Source organism: Anolis sagrei, chromosome X (assembly GCF_037176765.1).
Source record: "Anolis sagrei isolate rAnoSag1 chromosome X, rAnoSag1.mat, whole genome shotgun sequence".
NCBI lineage: Eukaryota > Metazoa > Chordata > Lepidosauria > Squamata > Dactyloidae > Anolis > Anolis sagrei.
Genome location: NC_090034.1, coordinates 68398832 through 68424872, shown reverse-complemented (window position 1 = coordinate 68424872; position 26041 = coordinate 68398832). Strand labels below are relative to the sequence as shown.

Below are 26041 nucleotides of genomic sequence, written 5' to 3'. Positions count from 1 at the left end.
CTGGATATTTACCCCTAAAAATCGTCCTTCTTCATCTTTAAAAGCCAATTCCGCACTTATTTTTTCATCTATATATGTTACTAATCCCCTTTTTTTCTCTTGTGTTGCTGCATAGAAGGACTGTCCCAATTTTTTGTTTTCTAAGTGTTTTATGTGCCTATTCGTGATATGGGTTTCCTGTAACGCAATGACGTGATATCTCTTTTTCTTTAATGCATTATAAATTTTATTTCTCTTATTTGGGGAGTTCATCCCATTAACATTATTCGTGTAAATTTTCAATTCATTTATCATACTTCCTTTCCTTCCTTTTCTTCTTCTCTTTTCTGTTCTCCCTCCGCCGGTTCTTCCTGTCTTTCTTCTTGTCTTTCTTCCTCCTCTTCTTCCTCACTTTCCTCCTCCTCAGGGTCACTTAGTTCCAGAGCTCCCGCTCCTTCCTCGGAGTATCCTCTCATTTCTTCCTTTTCAGTCTCCACCTCTTCTGGCGAGTCTGTACGTTTTTTCTTCTTCGTTCTCCCCTTTGTGTGTTCACCGTTTTCTCTTTCCCTTTCTGCTATTATTCTATTTAGAAATTCCTTCGCCCTTTCTTCCGTCTTAATCCAGTAACGCTGCTCTTTATAAGTCAGCATTAAGCCTTCATCCCTTTCCCATCTGAAACGAATCCTCTGTTTCTTTAATTCTTCTGTCAACAATGCATATTTCCTCCTTCTTTTCAACACTATTCCTGGGAACTCTTTTAATATAATAATTCTCTTTCCTTTGTAGCATATCTTTCTTCGGTTGTTCCATTCCAGCACCTTGTCCCTTGTTGACTTCTTCACAAAATTCACAATTACGTCACGTGGTGTCTTATTTCTTTTTGCGAAATTTGTGTTGATCCTATAAATCCTGTCTGTCCAGTCCTGCATTTCCTGTGCTGAACATTCTACTAGTTCCGCCAGTATCTCTATTACTTTGTCTTTTATATTTTCATTTGTATCTTCTTGAATATTCCTTATTCTTAATTGAAATTCCATCTCCTTGGCCTCTAATTCTTCCTGTTTTGTCTCCAACCTGCTGTTTCTTACTTCCATGTTCCTCACTTTTATTCTCATTTCTTCTTGTCCTTTCTTTATTCCTTTTTCTTCCTTTTTTATTTCATTCATTTCCTGTTGCATTGTTGAGACTTCTGTTCTCAACTTACTCATTTCCTCTCTTATGTCCTTTTTCAATTCCGACATCTGGACCTGGGCTATTTTCTGATATATATCTTGTCTCTCTTTGATAGTCTGAATCTCCGTTTTCATTGTCTGTATTTCTGTCAGTACCTCCGTCATCATCTCTTTCATCATTTCCTTAAGATTTACTTCCTCTGTTGCTGACATTCTCCTTGGAGTTCCCTTATTTTCTTTTAGCTCCTTCTCTGCCTTCAGCTTGCTTGCTGCCATTCTGTAATCTTGTATTTTCTTCCACCCCTTTATACCCTTTATGACCAACCACTCTGTCATATATTCTGAATGTATATTCTTTTCTCTACAGTCCAGTTCCTTTCTCTTAAAACTCAGTGATAATCTTTTACTTGCCTGTTTGATTCTCCCCTCTGTTATGCCCTGTTATGCCCTTCTTCCTTTCTGTTGCTTTGCCCTTCTTCCTGATTCCCTATTACCTCTCGCGATGTTTTCCTTCCTGGATGCTCTCTCTTCCTCCCTGTTTCTTTACTCGCGATCTTTCCCTTCTTCTCGGGGTCTCGCGAAAGATCTCGCGAGAGCCCGCTCAGTCTTCCCCTTCTGCTTCCTTCTTTTGAGGTCTCGCGGGATTTCCCCCCTCTTAGACTTGCTGTTTAACGTGGCTTCCTGTTCGTCACTTCCTCTTCTCCGCGTGCGTCTTCTCCACGCGGTCCCTGGGCCTTGCGCCGCTCTGCTCCGCCCTCCGCGCCTCCCTTCCAGGCCGAAGACACAACAGCCAGCCTCTTGAAGGTCAGACCCTTTTTTTTTCCCCAGATTTTTATCTTTCTCCCTCCTTCCCTTTGCCACTGAGTTAATTATTTAATTCTGGTTTTGATTGGAGTGTTTGCAGTGGTTGAAAACAGTATCCCAGTATTCAAATGAATTCAAATGAATATTCCTAAGATGTGGCTTGTTCTAACTTGTTCTAACTTATTGGGTATTTTCTGGCGTTTCTGGGTTGTATTTCTTCCGTTCTTGCCGATTATCTCTTTAATTCTTTAATTCTTTAACTCTTATTTCTTATTTCCGAGTTCTGTGCCCGTTCTTCCAACCTTCCCTCCCTTCTGATTTTTAAATCTGACTCCTTTACTGCTTGTTAATATCCAGATAGCAAGGGAGGGACCGAGCCGGGGTATTTCTTCCTTCTCCTCCTTCTCCTCCTTATTCTGATCTTTCCAGTCCCTTTTTCCTTCCCTTCTGCTCCTTTAGAGATCTTAGAAATCTTAAGGAGTCCTAAATTTCTTCCTTTCTTGTTTGAAGAGATTTCCAACCTCCTTCCGACCCCTTCTCTTCTCAGCTTATTATCCTTATTCTTATTCACCTCCTTACCTCCTTCTCTTCTGTAAAAAGTGCAGTCGGCCGGAGATTTGCAGGCTGTCGCCTGCCACGATCAGGGTGACCCGCCGTACCTCGGGGGCCATGTACCGGATCCTTTCAGGAGTCTCCTCTTGAGGAGAAGACCCCCTTTCGGACCGTCGGTTGAGCCCCCGGTTCCGCAGTTCCCCCTGCCTCTATCCACGGGGGGAAGGGAGCTGTTGCTCTACCCGGTCTCCCTGTCGTGCACACACTAGCCACAGAGCTCCTAGCGTGTGCTGCTCTCCGCCATGTCACCTGCACCGGAAGTCGCCGGAGCGGTACCTATTGATCTACTCACATTTGCATGTTTTCGAACTGCTAGGTTGGCAGAAGCTAGGGCTGACAGCGGAAGCTCACGCTGCTACCCGGAATCGAACCTGCGACCATCGGGAGATGTTAGCGGGGTATAAATAAAGGATTATTATTATTATTATTATTATTATTATTATTAGTGTGGTTGGTGAGGTCGAGGGTCTTCTCAGTGGTGACTCCTCAGCTCAGGAACCCTCTCCCCAGTGAGATTAGGTCTGTACCCTCCCTCCTGGCCTTAAAGAGAACAAAGACATGGTTATGGAACCAAGCTTTTAACTAGTAAAGTAATGCAGTACACAAAGCAAATATGGAATATGTGCAATCGACATTTGGAATGGCTTAGTATACAAGTTGGATCATGTGATTTTAATGCTTTTATTCTTATGTTCAATGTTTTAAATGACCTTTTATCTTATCTTATGGTGAATTGTCCTATTGATTTTATTTATTTATTTATTTATTTATTTACTACATTTCTATACCGTCCCTCTCAGCCTTCTGGCAACTCGAGGTGGTTTACAAGGCAAGAATTCAATGCCACCAAGGACACAATTACAATATACAAAAGAAAAACATCAGCAACAATAAAAACAAACATGATAATGAAACATACTTCAATCGATAATCATTAAAACAATGTCCAGTTCCGCCATATAGTTATTCCGTTATTATATCCATTACTCCGTATTTTCAAATACGGAGATATATGCCTAGATATATGTTGCTGATTTGAGTTTTGTTTTATGTATGTTTTTTTCTCATGTCAGGAGCAACCTGAGAAACTGCAAGTTGCTTCTGGTGTAAGAGAATTAGCCGTCTGCAAGGACGCTACCCAGGGAACACTCAGATGTTTCGATGTTCTGTGGGAGGCATCTCTCATGCCCCTGCATGGGCAGCTGGAGCTGACAAAGGGAGCTCATCTGTGCTCTCCTTGAATTCGATCCTATGACCTGTCAGTCTTCAGTCCTGCCAGCACAAGAGGTTAACCCATTGTGCCTCCGGAGGCTCTGGTTTATGTACGTAAGAAATTTTGCTGTTATTTTTGTGCAAACTGCTTTGAGTCTCCCCAGGGGTGAGAAAAGCAGTATATAAATGCTGTAAATAAATACATACATACATGCATACATAATCTGCTCTGGGTTTTAGTTTGAGCTTTTAAAAAAAGAGTCATCTAATGTGCTAAATCTGTGTTGGTGACCTGCACTCTTTGAAAGTTCACACTAATACCTAGATCGGAATTCCCACCTTATAAACTTTGGAACCATATAATGCTCCCCCTTTACTAGTTAATTGCATTAATTTTTCACTCTTTCTATCTTTCTCCAGATGACTAGCAAGTTGAATCTACTTTGCAGCTGCAACAGCTTTTCATGCAGTCTGAAACTTGGGGCCTTTTCCCCACCTTCTCTCTAGATGATCAAGTGAGGCTTGTTCTATTTTTCTGATTGGCTGACAAGCAACCTGTTGCTATTATCTGTCAGGGGACTTTTCAAGCTGCAGACCATAAGTTTTATGGGTTGGAAAGTGAGTTATGCATTCAGACACAAACCAAAAGAAAAGCAGTTCCAATTATTCCTCTCCATACATAACTTCGTGACATCCACTTGATAAAATTCCTCCACTGTGCTTATTTTTTGCTGCAGCTCATTCTGCTTTTCTCTCTTTTGCTCTGTCTCTTCCCAACAGCATTCTATTTCCAAATTGTGTTCTCAGTGTCCCTTTTTCTCTGTAATGGGGAGGAAAAATGAACAACAATTTGATGGCACTCCATAGAACAGTGATTCCCAACCTTTTTTTTTTTTTTTACTAGGGAACGCTTTAACCAGGAACCACTTTGACCAGGAACCACTTTGACCAGGGACCACTTGAACAGGGACCACTTTGACCAGGCACCATTCTCTAACATTAGTACCAAAAGGGTTATGAATCAGGTTTTGGCCAACTTTAGATTCGGTTTGGTTATTTGGGGTGCTGATTTAGAAAATTCCATTGGATATACCACATCAGCTCTAGTTTCTGATACAGAACATGGGCCATCCAGTACTCGCAATCTGTTTGCTCCCAGAAAACCATAAGCCTTGGCACCAGGCCCGTAGCCAGGATTTCGTTTCGGGGGGGGGGCTAAAAAAAATTTCAGGGGGGGTTTCGGGGGGGGGGCTGAGTTTCGGGGGGGGGGGGCTGAATCTGAGTGAAAGAGGGTCTACCCTAGCAAACCTTTTGTATCATTACCCCAATACCCCCATGCATATGGGATATATTGAGTATGGTGATCAGATCATGATATGAATAAACATAACAGTTTAAATAATGCACCAATAAGGCCTTTTCGCGAACCACCATGAAAATTTCGGGAGTGGCTGAAGCCCCCCGAGCCCCCCCCCCCCCCCCCGGCTACATGCCTGCTTGGCACTATAAGAGGGTTTTGTGAGACCAGCTGCTCTTGTTGCAATGGGCCGTATTTTAACTGATCAGCTTCGATGTGGTATCTCTATTTACCATGGTCCCGGTAGCAGACACCATGGCACTCATCAACCAGAGGTTCCCAGAAGACATCACGGCTCTGTTTCACCATTGCCTCACCACCAGTTACTTTCAGTGGGACAATGAATTCTACGAACAGAAAGATGGAGTAGCTATGGGGAGCCCTCTCAGCCCGGTGATAGCTAACTTCTACATGGAACACTTTGAAAAACAAGCTCTGGAAACAGCAATCAAGAAGCCCACGATATGGTTCAGATATGTGGATGACACCTTCACCATTTGGAGCCATGGAGAAGAAGAACTCAACAGGTTCCTGGACCATCTTAACAGCATCCACCCAAACATCCAGTTCACCATGGAAAAAGAAAATGAAGGAAGACTGCCTTTTCTAGATGTCCTAGTCATCCGCAAACCAGATCAACAATTGGGTCACACTGTCTACACAAAACCCACACACACAGATAGATATCTACATAAAAACTCCAACCATCATCCAAGTCAAAAAAGAAGCACCATTAAAGCCTTGGCAGATCGTGCAAAAAGAATCTGCAAACCCCACCTCCTCCAAGATAAACTGAACCACCTCAACTGGGCTCCACAGGCCAATGGATACTCCACCTCAGACATCAGAAGAGCTGCAAGACCAAGAACAAGCCACGAGAGTAAAGATGAAGATCCACCCAGAGGAAAAGTGTTCCTGCCATACATCAAGGGAACCACTGATCGCATAGGGAAGCTGATGAGGAAACACAACATACAAACAATCTACAAATCCACCAAGAAAATCCAACAAATGCTCCGTTCAGCAAAGGACAAGAGGGATCCTCTCACCTCTGCAGGAGTCTACGGTATACCATGCAGCTGTGGACAAGTCTACATAGGGACCACCAAACGCAGCGCCCAGACACGCATCAAGGAATGTGAAAGGCACTGCAGACTCCTTCAACCAGAGAAGTCAGCCATAGCAGAGCACCTGATGAACCAGCCTGGACACAGCATATTATTTGAGAACACAGAAATGCTGGACCACACCAACAACCACCATGTCAGACTACACAGAGAAGCCATTGAAATCCACAAGCATGTGGACAATTTCAACAGAAAGGAAGAGACCATGAAAATGAACAAAATCTGGCTACCAGTATTAAAAAACTCTAAAATTACAACAGCAAAACAACAGAGAGGAAACAACCAGGCACAGATTAACACCTCCCAGCAAGAGATTTTCCCAGGCTCAGGCAGGCCTTCAAATGCTAATGAAGGTGATCAGCTGAAACATTCACACCTAACTGCAGCAGGGAAGAGCTCCTTGCCCCACCCCAGCCATTCCACAGATATATAAACCCATTGTCCTAATTCCAACAGACCTCACTACCTCTGAGGATGCATGCCATAGATGCAGGAGAAACGTCAGGAGAAATGCCTCTAGAACATGGCTCTATAGCCCGAAAAAACCCACAAGAACCTAGTGATTCCAGCCATGAAAGCCTTCGACAATACATTCTTTTACATGATTTATTTTAATTCTGAGTGCTAGTATGTTTTATGTATTGCTTAGACCAGGGGTCCTCAAACTTCGACAATACATTGGCCGTATTTTAGTTCTTGCGGACCACTGGTGGTTCACAGACCACAGGTTGGGAACCACTGTCATAAATGAAAAGTCTCGTGATCATAGCTAACAACCTGTTGGTTCATCCCAAGTAGAAAAATCCAGCTTAAACAATTGCTGTATAGTGAGTGAATCAACATATTGGTAAGTATAATAATAGATTAATTTGAATGGCTTGAATTGTGACTAACAATTGAAAGAGTAAGACTGGGGAACAAAACAACGGCAAAAGAATAGTAGGCTTGGCTATCTCTTGGAGCCACATAAATTCAGGACGGGAACTACATTTGCCATATGAACTGAAGATTTCCCACCTAAATTCAACACACTCCATTGCCGTCTTTAGAAATAAGTGCTAGAACCAGAGATTTCCTTAGTCCTATTTATTTATCGTGTCAGGAGCAACCAGGCATTTGTATTACATTTTTAACAAAACAAACAAACAGACAAAACACAAAGTTCGCAAGCTTGGTAGTTGATTAAATGTCCTTTGACCGGTATCTGGCCACTTGGAGTGCCTCTGGTGTTGCCGCAAGAAGGTCCTCCATTGTGCATGTTTCAGGGCTCAGGTTGCATTGCAGCAGGTAGTCTGTGGTTTGCTCTTCTCCACACTCGCATGTCGTGGATTCCACTTTGTGGCCCCATTTCTTGAGGTTGGCTCTGCATCTCGTGGTGCCAGAGCGCAGTCTGTTCAGCGCCTTCCAAGTCGCCCAGTTTTCTGTGTGCCCAGGGGGGAGTCTCTCATTTGGTATCAGCCATTGATTGAGGTTCTGGGTTTGAGCCTGCCACTTTTGGACTCTTGCTTGCTGGGGTGTTCCAGCAAGTTTCTCTGCAGATCTTAGAAAACTATTTCTTGATTTACGTCGTTGACGTGCTGGCTGATACCTAAACAAGGGATGAGCTGGAGATGTCTCTGCCTTGGTCCTTTCACTATTGGTTGCTACTTCCCGGCGAATGTCAGGTGGTGCAATACCAGCTAGACAGTGTAATTTCTCCAGTGGTGTAGGGCGCAGACACCCCGTGATAATGCGGCATGTCCTATGCTATCCCATCTACAACCAATGGCCAAAAAAAAAAATGCTTCACTGGGAACACTTTAGATATCTTTGCTCAGATATGAACTTCAGAATTGGCATCTCTTGTTTCTTGGGGTTTTAGTTATGGCATCTAAGTAGAATAATTGCTTCTTTAAAGAAGAGAAGAGATGTGTGCTTAATGGGAAAGACAACATTTTTGTGATGAAAAGGGGCATTGGGCATTTTGGAAGTACCATGACGGTTGACAAATAAATATCCTTTCACAAGAGCTTTGAAGCTGTATCCTCTCTGGAAGATGTATGACAAATATCTCTGTCTGAGATAGGTGGATTGAAATAAAGTTCATATCAAAAGGGGTTTTCCTTCAGGCAAGAGAGATTCTGGTCAGTTGGCCAGAAATAATCCAAAAATGAGGGCTTGAGAGTTTGAAGAAAACTCAAAGCAGAACAGTGGTTCTCTTATGTCAGCGAGGTTATGAAGTCACTCCAAGAAACTGAGAACCACCCCTTGCAAATTCCTGAAAACTTTGAACCAGAACCCAGATGAGATCAATGCCCTGCTTGTATTGAATCAACCAGCCACTACTGATTTGGGTTTTTGTGTGTCATCAATTAATTTTGTTTACCTTAAATGTTGTTCCATATAGGCCATTTATCTATATAAATAAAAATGTAACGTGCGTTTGTGGGATTAACATAACTCAAAAACCATTGGACGAATTGACACCAAATTTGGACACAAAACACCTATCAGGCCAACGAGTGACCATCACTCATAAAAACACTGAAAAACACAGTGGAAGGGACTTAAAAAGCCAAAAAACAAAACAAAAATACATTACAACACATGCACAAAACCACATATATACGCAAACACACATATATACACATATACACAAATATACACACACATATACACATAACGCAAACACATATACACAGACTGGGCCACAGCAACACGTGACAGAGGATGGCTAGTGTGTGTGTATATGTGTGTGTGTGTGTGTAATTTTCCTATTGATGGCAACCCTAAGGCAAAGCTATTACATGGTTTTCCAGGACCCAGACTGTATAATTCACCAAAGGCTAATTTTACCCAATGAATGTCTAGTTCATTGTCCATTAGGGCTGGGCGGTTTCGTTTCGTTAATTTGTAATTCGTTAAAAATTCGTTATTTTTTTATAACGAAGTGATAACAAACCATTCTGGAGCAACTTAAAAACGAAACGAATTTCTAAATTCGTTTCGTAAATGCTTTGGATTCGTTATGTATTCGTTTCGTTATCGGTTTGAGGTCATTTCGTTATTATTTCCGCATGTCTGGGGCAAGTTTTATAGTTGTTTTTTGTTTAATTAGTGAAAGAAAATTATAATATCACACCAACAGTCAACAACAGAGGGAGAGGGAAGCTTCAGAAGTTCCCTCTGTCCCATTTGGAGGTTTTTTAGCGTATTGTGCGGTCGCGTCCGCCATTAATGAATCGATTCGTAATTGTTTCGTAATTGTTTCGTAATTTTTTTTACATTTACGAAATTTTGTAAATATCGAACTTTTTAAAAGAAAAATTTCGGAATTCTTTTAAATATCGAAACGCAAAACCCCCAAAAAACGAATCGATTTTAGAAACAAATTTTTCCGTTGTTACCCAGGCCTATTGTCCATGCCCAAGCTGGGAACTGAACCCTGGTTTCCAAAGTCATAATTCAGTACTGAAACCACTATCCTACACACATTTCAAAATGTGTGTTAGATGGAAGCACTTCCTATCTACTGGTGGAAGGACTGAGAGAGAAGGGGGTCCAATGTATATTAAGAGTAATTCTTCAAAATGCTAGTCAGGTAGCTGAGAATAGAATAGAATACCATACCTGTCTCAAAGAGTGTTGCTCTGTCCATGAGAATGATCATCTTGAGCCCTTCTTACATTGGATTGTCTCTAACTTTTTATGTTGTGGAGGAAAAACTATATAATAATTTGTTGAATGCCCAGACTCTTGCATGAAGTAGGAAGAGAAGGGTACAGCAGCTGAGCACACATTGTCTGCCAGCGCAAAATTACTCTCCCTGGGACTCATATTCTGATACACATTCTACTAAGTGTGCTCCCATTCAAATCCATATTCCCAGTCACGAACTCTGCATACTTTTCAGCACACATGTGCCATCCTCCAGCTATCAAGCATATCTTCTTCAACAGCCATCACAGAAGTTGTTTCAAAAATCCAGAACATATAAGATGTTCTTCAGACATTACCCCGATTCAGTTATCCAGTTCTGTAAAGGAGCAGAATGATTCAGGGTTAGCAAGCAAAGTTTATTGATTAGTCCATTGACCGTATCAACATTAAAAACAGAAACAGAAACGTGCACAAATAGACAATAATCACTATCCTAAGACTCCCATACTAGTGAACATTCAATTCAAATACATTCAAATTTGATTAGGTTAAAAGATAATTAAAAATATCATCATTAAAATGCCAAGGTAAAATTTCATACCACAAAAATTAAAAACGAAGGTTAAAACAAAGGTTAAAATAGACCAGTTATTACACAATCCCAAGCCACTTCAGATATCTGCGTCACCCCTACAGTTTACCCCAACCGCCTCCAGATATGCAGTTCTCAGCTGCGTTGCTTTATGAAGGAAAAGGGCTGTTTGGTGTGTTATCTTAGCATTCTGGCCAGCCATTAAGAATGTAGTTTTGATATGGGGATCCCAGTGAGTCTTCTGTATAATGAATGGTCCGAAGTATTGATTTCTCTCTTTGTTTTACAAAATACAACTAAACAGTACATGTGTAATATCCTCTACCTCTGTCGCCCCACAGATACAGAAACGTTCATTATATGGAACTTGGCTAAACCTTCCATGTTTAACCATTGTATCTGTCTGTTCGAATCGAGTTCTAGTGAATACCCTCCTTAGATGTTTAGGCATTTCTGTCTTTAGGTATTTGGCTGTTTGAAAACTATGTTTGAGGCGACTTAACCATTTCAGTGAGCCGGCTTTACTAAGGGTGGCAATGTCTTTCTGAGCCTCTATATCCTGTATTCGTTGTGCCACCATTTTTGGATGTAATTCCTCTAGAAGATTTGGGTATAGAATTGGAAGTCCACAAGTCCTGATGTATTTTGTCAGTTGCACTAGCCAAGAGGACTGATGTTGGTTTTTGGTCTGCTCTAACAGGCACAATTTTGGTAGCCTATCATTTGGTCTGGAGAACAAGCCCTATGAGGAGCGGCTTAAGGAGCTGGGCATGTTTAGCCAGAAGAAGAGAAGGCTGAGAGGAGATATGATAGCCATGTATAAATATGTGAGAGGAAGCCACAAGGAGGAGGGAGCAAGCTTGTTTTCTGCTTCCTTGCAGACTAGGACGCGGAACTGGCTTCAAACTACAAGAGAGGAGATTCCATCTGAACATGAGGAAGAACTTCCTGAGTGTGAGAGCCGTTCAGCAGTGGAACTCTCTGCCCCAGAGTGTGGTGGAGGCTCCTTCTTTGGAAGCTTTTAAACAGGGGCTGGATGGCCATCTGTCAGGGGTGATTTGAATGCAATTTTCCTGCTTCTTGGCAGGGGGTTGGACTGGATGGCCCATGAGGTCTCTTCCAACTCTTTGATTCTATGATTTGCCATGGCATTTAGTTTTATCCAATATTTATATGCCCTAATTTTGGATAAACCATCGACAGTATATTCTCCTGTTTCTGCTCTCACTGCTGCAGCTGGGGTCCTTTTATCCACTCCTAGAAAGTGACGCAGGTGCTGTGCTTGAGATTGCTCTAATAATGATACCTGGTTTAGGCCCCAGACTTCCGCTCTATACAGGAGCATGGGGGTAACCTTGGCCTTATATACTTTAAGAAGCGGGTCTAAGGAACCTGGTTGGCTATGGTTTGTTAATTTTAGCAGTTGGTTTGCCCGTGCTCTCGCTCTGGCTGAGCTCCTTTGATGATGTGGGAGCCAAGAACCAGTCTCGGAAAAAACGACACTTAGGTATGTAAAAGTGCAAACTTGCTCTATTGGTTCACCATCCAGGAGCCATCTATGTCTATTGGGTCATTTGCCAAATACCATTATTTTTGACTTCGATTTGTTAATAATTAGGGAGTTCTCATGAAAATAGGAATTAAATCTTCTCTGCAACCTACGTAGCCCAACTTGCTAATAGGACAGTAATATCATGTCATCAGCACATAACAGGATGTTAATAGGGGTTTTGAACACCTGAGGCATATGTAGCTCTGGGTCCTTCAACTGTTCAGGTAGGTCATTTACATATAAGCTAAATAACAGTGGTGCTAATATGCAGCCTTGTCTGACCCCCCTTATGTGTCTCAACACTGTTTGTCATGGCTCCTTGTATCCCAAATCGCACTTTCAGGTGGGTGTTTGTGTAAAGTTTTTTGATCAGGGCCAGCAGTCTGGGTGTATACTAGGTGTTATTCAAAGCTTTGGAGTTCTGTTTCGTAATCTGGAGATTTGTATGATTTGGTAATATGAATCTCTGAATTACTAATTGGAAAGGAGCCCCTTTGAAGCATTATGAATTGAAACACAAGCCTCTGAAACTTTAGGAGAGATTCATAAAGATTTGTTATTGCAGAGCTCTGATGCGATTGAGAAGGGCAGCTGCATGTTGGCTGCTCTTAAGGTTGGCATTGACATCCACTGCTGCTCTAGCATTGCAACATGCCTGGTTCAGGGAAAGGGGGGGCTCTATGGTTAAGATGGGGCTCATTCATGGGTGAGCTCATTCGCTCTAGCCTTGAACTGCAGGGCATTCTATGGTCTCGAAGGCACAGGCATCCCTGGTGGGACCTAGGCCAGTGCTGCGGGTAGTGGCTCCCTCTTCCTAAAGTGAGTGGAGGACCCCACCCCTCCTCCTCCTCCATCATTGGTGGTTTCTCCATGAGTTGAGGCTGAGGCTCCCCTCTAAGATGAACATGAATGTGATCAAAACAACAAATGCAAATGAATGGGGCTCTTGTAGATTTTTAAAAATTATTTGTAAAAAAATATTAAAATTTCCTTAAAATCAGTGGATGACTGAAACATTCTGAACCTTGTATTGTCGAAGGCTTTCATGGCTGGAATCACTAGGTTCTTGTGGGTTTTTTCGGGCTATAGGGCCATGTTCTAGAGGCATTTCTCCTGACGTTTCGCCTGCATATATGGCAAGCATCCTCAGAGGTAGTGAGGTCTGTTGGAAATAGGAAAATGGGTTTATATTAGGCCTGGGTAACAACGCAAAAATTTGTTTCTAAAATCGATTCGTTTTTGGGGGGGGTTTTGCGTTTCGTTATTTAAAAGAATTACAAAATTTTCCTTTAAAAAAGTTCGGTATTTACGAAATTTCGTTATTATTAACGAATCGATTCGTTAAGATGGCGGACCCCCCGCGCATGCACAAATCACTTTTTTTTCTTTTTTTAGAATATTTTTTGAATTTCTTTAAGAATAAAAGAAATATTTATCAGAAATATTTAAAAATGGAAAATTAACAAAATGCTTGCCCTGTTGTGGAGCGAATACAGCCACAGGACAGGGAGAAACACACACACAGGCACACAAGTTTTTTTCTTTTTTTAGAATATTTTTTTGATTTTTTTTAAGAATAAAAGAAATATATTTATCAGAAATATTTAAAAATGGAAAATTAACAAAATGCTTGCCCTGTTGTGGAGCGAATACAGCCACAGGACAGGGAGAAACACACACACAGGCACACAAGTTTTTTTCTTTTTTTAGAATATTTTTTTGATTTTTTTTAAGAATAAAAGAAATATATTTATCAGAAATATTTAAAAATGGAAAATTAACAAAATGCTTGCCCTGCCCTGTTGTGGGGCGAAAACAGGGCAAAGCCTCTCCGCTGCTCCCAGCAATGAATGAATGAATGAATGCAAGCACAAGCAATGAATGAATGAATACAAGCAAGCAATGAATGAATGAATGAATGAATGCAAGCAAGCAAGCAGCCAAGAGCCAACCAAGCCTTCCTCCCGCACCTCCCGTCTCCTTCGCAATGAGCAATGCGGCCACGCGGAGCCGCTTTTAAAGGGCAGCCCGCCCAATCACAATGAGCCACGGTGCTTGGGAGCACCGGATTGGCTCCCGGCGCACCCAGCATCCTCCATCCCTAAAACGTCATTTCCGAAACGGGCGGAAGCTCGTAAAAAAGATGGAGGATGCCGTTTTGATATTTAAAAACACTTCCGGGTTTGAAAATAAGTTTTGTAATCGTTTTGTAATTGTTAAAAATTACGAATATTTAACGAATTACAAAATTAACGAATGAAACCGCCCAGGCCTAGTTTATATATGTGTGGAATGGCTGGGGTGGGGCAAAGAGCTCTTCCCTGCTGGAGCTAGGTGTGAATGTTTCAACTGACCACCTTCATTAGCATTTGAAGGCCTGGCTGAGCCTGGGAAAATCTTTTGTTGAGAGGTGTTAAGATGTGCCTGGTTGTTTCCTCTCTGCTGTTTTGCTGTTGTAATTTTACAGTTTTTTAATACTGGTAGCCAGATTTTGTTCATTTTCATGGTCTCTTCCTTTCTGTTGAAATTGTCCACATGCTTGTGGATTTCAATGGCTTCTCTGTGTAGTCTGACATGGTGGTTGTTGGTGTGGTCCAGCATTTCTGTGTTCTCAAATAATATGCTGTGTCCAGGCTGGTTCATCAGGTGCTCTGCTATGGCTGACTTCTCTGGTTGAAGTAGTCTGCAGTGCCTTTCATGTTCCTTGATTCGTGTTTGGGCAATGCTGTGTTTGGTGGTCCCTATGTAGACTTGTCCACAGCTGCATGGTATACGGTAGACTCCTGCAGAGGTGAGAGGATCCCTGTTGTCCTTTGCTGAATGTAGCATTTGTTGGATTTTCTTGGTAGGTTTGTAGATTGTTTGTATGTTGTGTTTCCTCATCAGCTTCCCTATGCAGTCAGTGGTTTCCTTGATGTATGGCAGGAACACTTTTCCTCTGGGTGGATCTTCATCTTTACTCTCATGGCTTGTTCTTGGTCTTGCAGCTCTTCTGATGTCTGAGGTGGAGACATTCTGAACCTTATCAGGCTAAAAGTCATAAGGATGCCTACAAGTGTGCCAAGTTTGATCCTGATATCCATAAAAATGATGGAGAATTGAGCCTCTAAATATTCCCCATTGTCGCTAAGGGAACAAATTTTAACAAAGCAATTACGAAGCTTCAGAGATTCGGATTACTAATCAGAATAGGACCCCTCCGAATCTTTTCAAAATGAAGCAGGGGTCATCTGAATCTCCTAAACAAATTAATTGGATATCAACCATTACTCCCCATCCTTTCTCTGGAGATTGAGGGTCACGTCCTTCCACCAGTAGATAGGGTCATGTTCTGCTAGGTTGGAGGCTTCCCTGCAGTGCACGTGGATATCTAGGATAGACTACTGCAACGCACTCTACGTGGGGTTGCCTTTGAAGACTGCTCGGAAGCTTCAAATAGTCCAGCTAAAGGCAACAAGGTTAATAACTGGGGTGGCATACAGGGAGCATACAACTTCCATGTTACGCCAGCTCCACTGGCTGCCAGTTTGCTACCGGGCACAACTCAAAGTGCTGGCTTTGACCTATAAAGCCCTAAATGGCCCCGGCCCAAATTACCTGTCCAAACGCATCTCCCCCTATGAACCATCATGGAGATTAAGATCCTCCGGGGAGGCCCTGCTTTCCGTCCCGACATTGCCATGGGCACGATTGGTGGGGACGAGAGAGAGGGCCTTCTCGATGATTGCTCCCCGGCTATGGAACTCCCTTCCTGGTGAGATTAGGTCGGCCTCCTCCCTCCTGTCCTTTAGAAGGATGGTAAATAGGCCTGGGTAACAACGCAAAAATTTGTTTCTAAAATCGATTTGTAATTAGGTTTTTTTTTTTGTTTCGATATTTAAAATAATTACAAAAATTTCCAAAAAAAAAGTTCGGTATTTACGAAATTTCGTAAATATTTACAAAACATTTTGTAAAGATGGCGCCCTTTTTTTTCAATATTTTTTAAATATTTTTTAAATTTAATTATTAATTTAGTAGAATAGGGAGGAGAAATTAAAATTATTATTAAGGAGGGAAGGCAGGCACTCACTCTGGCGGGCCCTCTAATCAAGGTGGTCAGTTGAAACATTCACACCTCGCTCCAGCAGACAAGAGTCCTTTGTCCCACCCTGGTCATTATTCCACATAAATATAAACCCCTTTTCCTACTTCCAACAGACCTCACTACCTCTGAGGATGCTTGCCATAGATGCAGGCAAAACGTCAGGAGAGAATGCCTCGCTTGCCCCTCTCGCTCGCCGCTCGCTCGCCCCTCTCACTCGCCATAGATGCAGGCGAAAAGTCAGGAGAAAATGCCTCTAGGCCATGGCCATATAGCCTGAAAAAACCTACAACAACCCAATCAGGGACATCACCTCTCAACAAAAGATTGCTCCAGGCACTACCAAGCCATCAAATGCTAATCAAGGTGGTCAGTTGAAACATTCACACCTCGCTCCAGCAGACAAGAGTCCTTTGTCCCACCCTGGTCATTATTCCACATAAATATAATAAACCCTTTTTCCTACTTCCAACAGACCTCACCTCTGAGGATGCTTGCCATAGATGCAGGCAAAACGTCAGGAGAGAATGCCTCGCTCGCCCCTCTCGCTCGCCGCTCGCTCGCCCCTCTCGCTCGCCATAGATGCAGGCAAAACGTCAGGAGAGAATGCCTCGCTCGCCCCTCTCGCTCGCCGCTCGCTCGCCCCTCTCGTTTGCGGCTCGCTCGCCCCTCTCGCTCGCCATAGATGCAGGCGAAAAGTCAGGAGAAAATGCCTCTAGGCCATGGCCATATAGCCTGAAAAAACCTACAATAACCCAATCAGGGACATCACCTCTCAACAAAAGATTGCTCCAGGCACTGCCAAGCCATCAAATGCTAATCAAGGTGGTCAGTTGAAACATTCACACCTCGCTCCAGCAGACAAGAGTCCTTTGTCCCACCCTGGTCATTATTCCACATAAATATAATAAACCCTTTTTCCTACTTCCAACAGACCTCACCTCTGAGGATGCTTGCCATAGATGCAGGCAAAACGTCAGGAGAGAATGCCTCGCTCGCCCCTCTCGCTCGCCGCTCGCTCGCCCCTCTCGCTCGCCCTCTCGCTCGCTTGCTCAGCCGGCGCCGAGAGAGGAGAGCTCCCAGCAAGCATCGGCAGGCGGCCATCTTACGTATTTCCGAAATGGACGGAAATACAAAATTTTTTGGCGCCTGCCGTTTTGATATTTAAAAACACTTCCAGGTTAAAAAAAAGTTTTGTAATCGTTTCGTAATTCAAAAATTAACGAATTTTTTAACGAATTACGAATTAACGAAACGAATTGACCAGCCCTAATGGTAAACACTTGGCTGTGGGACCAAGCTTTCGGGACAGGGCAATAAAGCGGCAATAGAAAAGATGACCAGGCCAATTAGATTTGACGCGGATGAATAGGACGGTCTTAAATGGTGTATTTTAATATTTTGATAAATTTTTTTTAATGTTTATGTCTTGTATGTGAATTTGTGTCCCGGCATTGAATGTTTCCCATGTATATGCCCTGAGTCCCCTTCAGGTTGAGAAGGGCAGAATATAAATGTTTTAAATAAATAAATAAATATGTAAATCTCATACAGGATTCCAACCATTAGTTCTTTGATAACATAGAGGACATTATTGTTTGAATGGTTCAATTCTTATCATGATACCTTGATAGCTACAATGGAGTCATTCAGCTGCCTCTCAAAAGTTTTCCCAAATCAAACTGCTTGTTGTAGGGACATAAAATGAAATGTATCCTCCTCCTCATCCATTAGCCACACAATCTGATTAATTCCTACTCACTCTCTCCAGAAACAGCAGAAACAGCAAGGCAAACACTTTCCCGATTAGCTCCAGTTTGTTACAGTGAGACATTGCTGTGGAAGGCTATAATAATAATAATAATAATAATAATAATAATAATCCTTTATTTGTACCTCTCTACCATCTCCCGGAGGACTCGGTGTGGCTTACAAGAGGCTGAGCCCAAATACAATAGTCAAACAAAAGCAACAACAACAACAAAATAACTCAAAAAAACAAAGCAAAAACAAAGCAATAAAAACAGTGGCAGGGCCAAATGTAATAATAAAGTCAAAAGTGCTGGGCGTGACAGGTGGAGTGTTTGGAGTGGGGGGGGGGTGGGCATGTAGATATCCGAGATCTCTGATAAAGTGCGTTGGGATATAATGCTAGGAGTTTCCTTATTCTGGAAAGGCACACTGGAACAACCACATCTTCAAGCTCCTCCTAAAGATTGCTAGCAACGGGGCCTGCCTGATGTCTTTAGGGAGAGAGTTCCAGAGTTGAGGAGCCACCACAGAGAAAGCCCTATCCCTCGTCCCCACCAATCGCGCTTGTGATGCAGGTGGGATCATGAGTAGGGCCTCTCCAGATGAACGAAGAGATCGTGTAGGTTCATACACAGAGATGCGGTCACACAGGTAGGTGGGTCCCAAACCATTTAGGGCTTTGTAGGTAAGCACTAGGCTTGGGTAACAACGGAAAAAAATGGTTCTAAACTCGTTTCGTTTTTAGGGGGGCCTTTGCGTTTCGTTTTTTAAAAGCATTCCAAAATTTTCCTTTAAAAAAGTTCGAAAATATGAAATTTTGTAAAATTACGAATCGATTCTTTAATGGCGGACGCGATTGTGCAATATGCTAAAAAAACCCTCCAAATGGGACAGGGGGAACTTCTGAAGCTTCCCTCTCCCTCTGTTGTTGACTGTTGGTGTGATAATTTATTTTTTGTCATTGATAAAACAAACAACAACTATAAAACTTGCACCAGACATACGGAAATAATTACGAAACAATTATGAAACAATTTCGAACCAATTACGAAACAATTAACAAACAATACGAAATAAATTGGAAAAATTGTTTCGATTTTTAATTACTAGGCCTGGGTAACAACGGAAAAATTTGTTTCTAAAATCGATTCGTTTTTTGGGGTTTTTTGCGTTTCGATATTTAAAAGAATTCCGAAATTTTCCTTAAAAAAAGTTCGATATTTACGAAATTTCGTAAATGGTAAAAAAATTACAAAACAATAACGAAACAATAACGAATTGATTTGTTAATGGCGGCCGCGATGGCGCAATACGCTAAAAAAACTTCTGAAGCTTCCCTCTCCCTCTGTTGTTGACTGTTGGTGTGATATTATAATTTTTTTTCACGAATTAAACAAAAAACAACTATAAAACTTGCCCCAGACATGGGGAAATAATAACGAAATGACCTCAAACCAATAACAAAACGAATACATAACGAAATACGAAGCATTTACGAAACGAATTGAAAAATTCGTTTCGTTTTTAAGTTGCTCCAGAATGGTTCGTTATAGCTTTGTTAACAAAAAAAATAACGAATTTTTAACGAATTACGAATTAACGAAACGAAACCGCCCAGCCCTATTAATTACTCCTCACAGTAGCCCTGCATGGCTCAATATTGGATCGTAAGCTAATTTAGATACGAATTAATAACGAATTACGAAATTAACGAATGAAACCGCCCAAGCCTAGTAAGCACCTGCACCTTGAATTGGGACCGGAAAATGAATGGCAGCCAGTGGAGTTAAAGAAAGAGAGGAAAATTGCCTCCTCAAAGTCAACACACCATCCAAAAAGGAAATGCAATCAGAACAGACAAAAGGAGTAAAAGCATGAAAAACAGATAGAAAGACAGGGAGGTAGAAATTTAGAATCAGTTTTTAATTTCTTTGAATGACACAAATGGATATTTGCACAGAATAAAGTGGATAGCGTGAGAAAGAAACCAGCATTGTTCAATTGAACAATGTTCTCCTAGTTGAAGGATTCAAATGCTTTTTGAACAGCACAGTAGCTGAATCTGGTTTCATAGAGAAATGAACACGGCAGCCTTCCAAATGAATTCAGCATAAATATTTCACATGGTGCTACCATCAGTTTTATTCAATGGGGAAGCCTGGAAAATATGAAGACTTGGCATTATTTTGTCACGATTGTTGACAATGTGGCTGCAATTGATCACTTGCTATAGTGATGACTGCCAATGGACTTGTAGTAAGTTCATGGTTATCTATTGTGCTATTAAAATATAGCTCGACTGCTCAACTGGGAAAATGCTAAAATATTTTTTGTCATTGCCAGAAACAAGTCTCTTCCTGCAGCTATCAGCCAAGGGAGATGAAACTGCATGGCTGAGTGGGGACTTGAAACTGAATCAACCTCAGTATTCCTTTGGCAAGAGAAAAAGATGGAGGGTCCAATTTCAGTGCTTTCCTTTTTTGGAAACTGAGATTGGCTCAGTGAATCAGCTCAGTGCATCTCAACAGGTAAACCTGCAGACTTTTCAAAATTTGATTGGAGAATCTAAGTGGGGTCATAAATTCACTCACAAGCAGATTCAAGAACTTCATCTTAATTCTGCCTCTAGAGCAGTGGATCTTGGACAGAAATTGTCTGAGAGCATCACTGGGCATCATCTGGCCTCAATATCACATTGTATACTATGATCTGACTATATCAGAGAGATCCTTGATTAATTTCTATTGTGTTTCCTTCTGGGCCCAGAAACTTTTAATAGAAGTGAGCTCAGATATCTCATGTACCTTCGAATTCAGCAATATATTTAATGATAGAAAGCATGCAGGATAATAACGGAAAGGAATTGACTGACTGGATAGTCAGGCATCTTTCTAGTAGGTATGTCTGTCTTCAGATCAACACCTTTTCCAAATTCTCTATCCATTTCTGACATGACAGTTCCATGGTACAAATCATTATTCCGCTTTCTTTTATTGAATTATATTATTTGAATTCCACCCATGTATTTATTTATTTAGGAGCCCCCCGTGGCGCAGTGGGTTAAAGCACTGAGCTGCTGAGCTTGTTGATTGAAAGGTTGCAGGTTCGATTCTGGGAAGCGGCATGAGCTTCCGCTGTCAGCCCTAGCTTCTTCCAACCTAGCAGTTCGAAAACATGCAAATGTGAGTAGATCAATAGGTACTGCTCCAGCAGGAAGGTAACGGCGCTCCATGCAGTCATGCCGGCCACATGACCTTGGAGGTGTCTACGGACAATGCTGGCTCTTCGGCTTAGAAATGGAGATGAGCACCACACCCCAGAGTCAGACATGACTGGACTTAATGTCAGGGGACTACCTTTACCTATTTATTTATTTATTTATTTACGACATTTATATGCCGCCGTACTCACCCCGATGGGGACTCGTAGCGGCTTACAAGGTATATATTACATACAATATATTATATTATTAGCATTGTACAATATCAGCATTAAACATTGCTTTATTGCACCATACTGCTATATCGTAATATTATTAATAATTTCCCTCTAATAATAATTAGAGGGAAAGTGTTCATGCTAGATGTTTTGTATGTTGTTGTTATATGGTGTTCGGTCCATTGGTTTTGTGGATGTTATCTTATGTTTGCCATGTTTGTCATGTCAGTCACAAATAATAAAACCTAATAAAAATAATATTACATGAAATATAAATATATAATGATAATATCATATTATTATTATATTGCATTACATTATAATATTATAAATATTATATGTATATCTATTATATTATATTATATTATATTATATTATATTATTAGAATAGCACAGGAGACAAGATGGAACTGTCCCCTGGCCTCCTCTCTCTTCACTCTGGCCCAGAGCAGCAGCTGATGCTGGGGGGAGGGGTCTCCAGCTGATGATATATCCAGGAGACAAGATGGAACTGACCCTTGTCCTCGCCTCTCTTCACTCCAGCCCAGAGCAACAGTTGGTGCTGGGGGGAAGGGGGGTCCAGCTGATGATATATCCAGGAGACAAGATGGAACTGTCCCCTGGCCTCCCATCTCTTCACTCTGGCCCAGAGCAACAGTTGGTGCTGGGGGGGAGGGATCTCCAGCTGATGATATATCCAGGAGACAAGATGGAACTGACCCTTGGCCTCCCCTCTCTTCACTCTGGCCCAGAGCGACAGTTGGTGCTGGGGGGAGGGGTCTCCAGCTGATGATATATCCAGGAGACAAGATGGAACTGACCCTTAGCCTCCTGTCTCTTCACTCTTCACACCCATGGGAAAAAAGCAGGATCAAAACAAATAAAGAATAAAGGAAGAGGAGGAGGAGGAGGAGGAGGAGGCAGCTCTCCATGGATAGTTCCTGGGAAATTTTGAGAACAAAATAGACAAGGAAAAAAACATGGATGTGGCTCACAAATGGAATTTTGAAAATGGAGACGGAGGACTTGATTCTTGCAGCCCAAGAACAAGCCATTAGAATCAATGCCATCAAAGCCAAACTTGAAAAGTCAATGACAGATTCCAAGTGTAGACTCTGCAATGAAGCAGATTTAATGATGGATCACATACTGAGCTGCTGCAAGAAGATCGCGTAGATGGACTACAAGCCGAGGCACAACAGTTGTTTGTATGAACTTGTGCTACAAATACCATCTGCCCGCGACTACTCTGGGACTTATGAATTCAGACTGACATAGTTTGGGCACACAATGCTCCTGTCTTCACAATCATGGAAAAAAGAAAGTATGAATTTTTGATGTTGCAATCCCAGGCGACAGCAGAATTTATGAGAATCAACTGGAAAAGCTTATACGATATGAGGATTTAAAGATCGAACTGCAAAGACTCTGGCACAAGCCAGTCAAGGTGGTACCAGTGGTGATCGGCACACTGGGTGCAGTGCCTAAAGACCTTGGCCTGCACTTAAAAAAATTGACGCTGACAAAATTTCCAAAGGTCAGCTGCAAAAGGCCACCCTACTTGGATCTGCATGCATTATTTGCCAATACATCACACAGTCCTGGACATTTGGGAAATGTCCGACGTGTGAAGCCAGCATAGTGATCTTGTTTGCTGTGTACTTATCTTGTTACATATCTAATAATAATAATAATAATAATAATAATAATAATAATACTCTATATCTCTTCTCTTTCCCAAAATAGGAACTCAAGGAAGCTTGCAAGATAAGAATAAAAATGGGTTACAACTTACTTACTTAGGCGATCCCTCGTTGTCCAAATAGGATGGTGCTCCAGGGTCAGTGTGCATTGTGCGGTGGAGGGATAGCCAATAGTCCAGAGGACAGGAGCAGGATTCAAAACGATCTTGACAGATTAGAGAGATGGGCCAAAACTAACAAAATGAAGTTCAACAGTGACAAATGCAAGATACTCCACTTTGGCAGAAAAAATGAAATGCAAAGATACAGAATGGGGGACGAGGCCTGGCTCGAGAGCAGTACGTGTGAAAAAGATCTTGGAGTCCTCGTGGACAATAAGTTAAACATGAGCCAACAATGTGATGTGGCGGCAAAAAAAGCCAATGGGATTTTGGCCTGCATCAATAGGAGCATAGTGTCTAGATCTAAGGAAGTAATGCTACCCCTCTATTCTGCTTTGGTTAGACCACATCTGGAATATTGTGTCCAATTCTGGGCACCACAATTCAAGAGAGATATTGACAAGCTGGAATGTGTCCAGCGGAGGGCGACTAAAATGATCAGGGGTCTGGAGAACAAGCCCTATGAGGAGCGGCTTAGGGAACTGGGCATGTTTAGCCTGAAGAAGAGAAGGCTGAGAGGAGATATGATAGCCATGTATAAATATGTGAGAGGAAGCCACAGGGAGGAGGGAGCAAGCTTGTTTACTGCTTCCATGGAGACTAGGACGTGGAACAATGGCTTCAAACTACAAGAGAGGAGATTCCATCTGAACATTAGGAAGAACTTCCTGACTGTGAGAGCCGTTCAGCAGTGGAACTCTCTGCCCCAGAGTGTGGTGGAGGCTCCTTCTTTGGAGGCTTTTAAGCAGAGGCTGGATGGCCATTTGTCGGGGGTGATTTGAATGCAATATTCCTGCTTCTTGGCAGGGGGTTGGACTGGATGGCCCATGAGGTCTCTTCCAACTCTTTGATTCTATGATTCTCTCTGTAGGTGACTGTGGAGCCCCATTCTTGATCTGCATCTTCTCCCGCAGTGAGGACACCGGTTTCCAGGTGGAAGGTGGTCCCAGTCGGGGTTGGCTTGATGTACCTTCCTCTTGGCACGTTTCTCTCTTTCATCCTCCATTCATGCCTCTTCGAATTCTACAGCACTGCTGATCACAGCTGACCTCCAGCTGGAGCGGTCAAGGGCCAGGGCTTCCCAATTCTCAGTGTCTATGCCAGAGTTTTTAAGGTTGGCTTTGAACCCGTCTTTAAACCTCTTTTCCTGCCCACCAACATTCCATTTTCCGTTCTTGAGTTCTGAGTCGAGCAACTGCTTTGGGAGATGGTGGTCAGACAACGTGGCCAGGTTACAACGTATGTATAGAAAATAATACAAGATTCATGTTAAAAATAGCAATGGATTTTGTACAGTAATAAAACATTAGAAAGGTAATCTAAAAAGCAAATGACAGAATTAGAATAACACATTCAGAAAAGTTCTTTCTTTTTCCCATTCATCTGTCCTTATGTACTGTGTATATTTGTATATAAGGGACTTAAGCATCCACATTTGTTGGCATACACAATGGGTCCAGGAACATATATACCAAGAGCAACATGACAAGTAGCTATGGGGAGACCTCTCAGCCCGGTCATAGCTAACTTCTGCATGGAACACTTTGAAGAACAAGCCCTGGAAACAGCAACCAAAAAGCCCACGATATGGTTCAGATATGTGGATGACACCTTCACCATTTGGAGCCATGGAGAAGAAGAACTCAACAGGTTCCTGGACCATCTTAACAGCATCCACCCAAACATCCAGTTCACCATGGAAAAAGAAAATGAAGGAAGTCTGCCTTTTCTAGATGTCCTAGTCATCCGCAAACCAGATCAACAATTGGGTCACACTGTCTACAGAAAACCCACACACACAGATAGATATCTACATAAAAACTCCAACCATCACCCAAGTCAAAAAAGAAGCACCATTAAAGCCTTGGCAGACCGTGCAAAAAGAATCTGCGAACCCCACCTCCTCCAAGATGAACTGAACCACCTCAACTGGGCTCTACAGACCAATGGATACTCCACCTCAGACATCAGAAGAGCTGCAAGACTGAGAACAAGCCACGAGAGTAAAGATGAAGATCCACCCAGAGGAAAAGTGTTCCTGCCATACATCAAGGGAACCACTGATCGCATAGGGAAGCTGATGAGGAAACATAACATACAAACAATCTACAAACCCACCAAGAAAATCCAACAAATGCTCCGTTCAGCAAAGGACAAGAGGGATCCTCTCACCTCTGCAGGAGTCTACCGTGTACCATGCAGCTGTGGACAAGTCTACATAGGGACCACCAAACGCAGCAGCGCCCAGACACGCATCAAGGAACATGAAAGGCACTGCAGACTACTTCAACCAGAGAAGTAAGCCATAGCAGAACACCTGAGGAACCAGCCTGGACACAGCATATTATTTGAGAACACAGAAATGCTGGACCACACCAACAACCACCATGTCAGACTACACAGAGAAGCCATTGAAATCCACAAGCATGTGGACAATTTCAACAGAAAGGAAGAGACCATGAAAATGAACAAAATCTGGCTACCAGTATTAAAAAACTCTAAAATTATAACAGCTAAACAACAGAGAGGAAAAAACCAGGCACAGATTAACACCTCCCAGCAACAGATTTTCCCAGGCTCAGGCAGGCCTTCAAATGCTAATGAAGGTGATCAGCTAAACATTCACACCTAACTGCAGCAGGGAAGAGCTCCTTGCCCCACCCCAGCCATTCCACAGATATATAAACCCATTTTTCCTACTTCCAACAGACCTAACAACCTCTGAGGATGCTTGCCATAGATGCAGGCGAAACGTCAGGAGAAATGCCTCTAGAACATGGCTCTATAGCCCGAAAAAACCCACAAGAACCTAGCAACATGACAGTTTCTGCTTTCTGTGTTTGTGTGTGTTTGTGGT

General features: G+C 42.3%; 1 protein-coding gene across 1 annotated transcript; it reads right to left on the bottom strand.

Moving 5' to 3' along the window:
- Positions 1–290: 290 nt before the first annotated feature.
- On the bottom strand, positions 291–1427 carry LOC137094841 (uncharacterized protein PF3D7_1120000-like). Its single transcript, XM_067460744.1, has one exon. It carries the CDS (start codon positions 1425–1427, stop codon positions 291–293), a length of 1137 nt encoding a protein of 378 aa, XP_067316845.1.
- Between the last annotated feature and the right edge of the window lie 24614 nt (positions 1428–26041).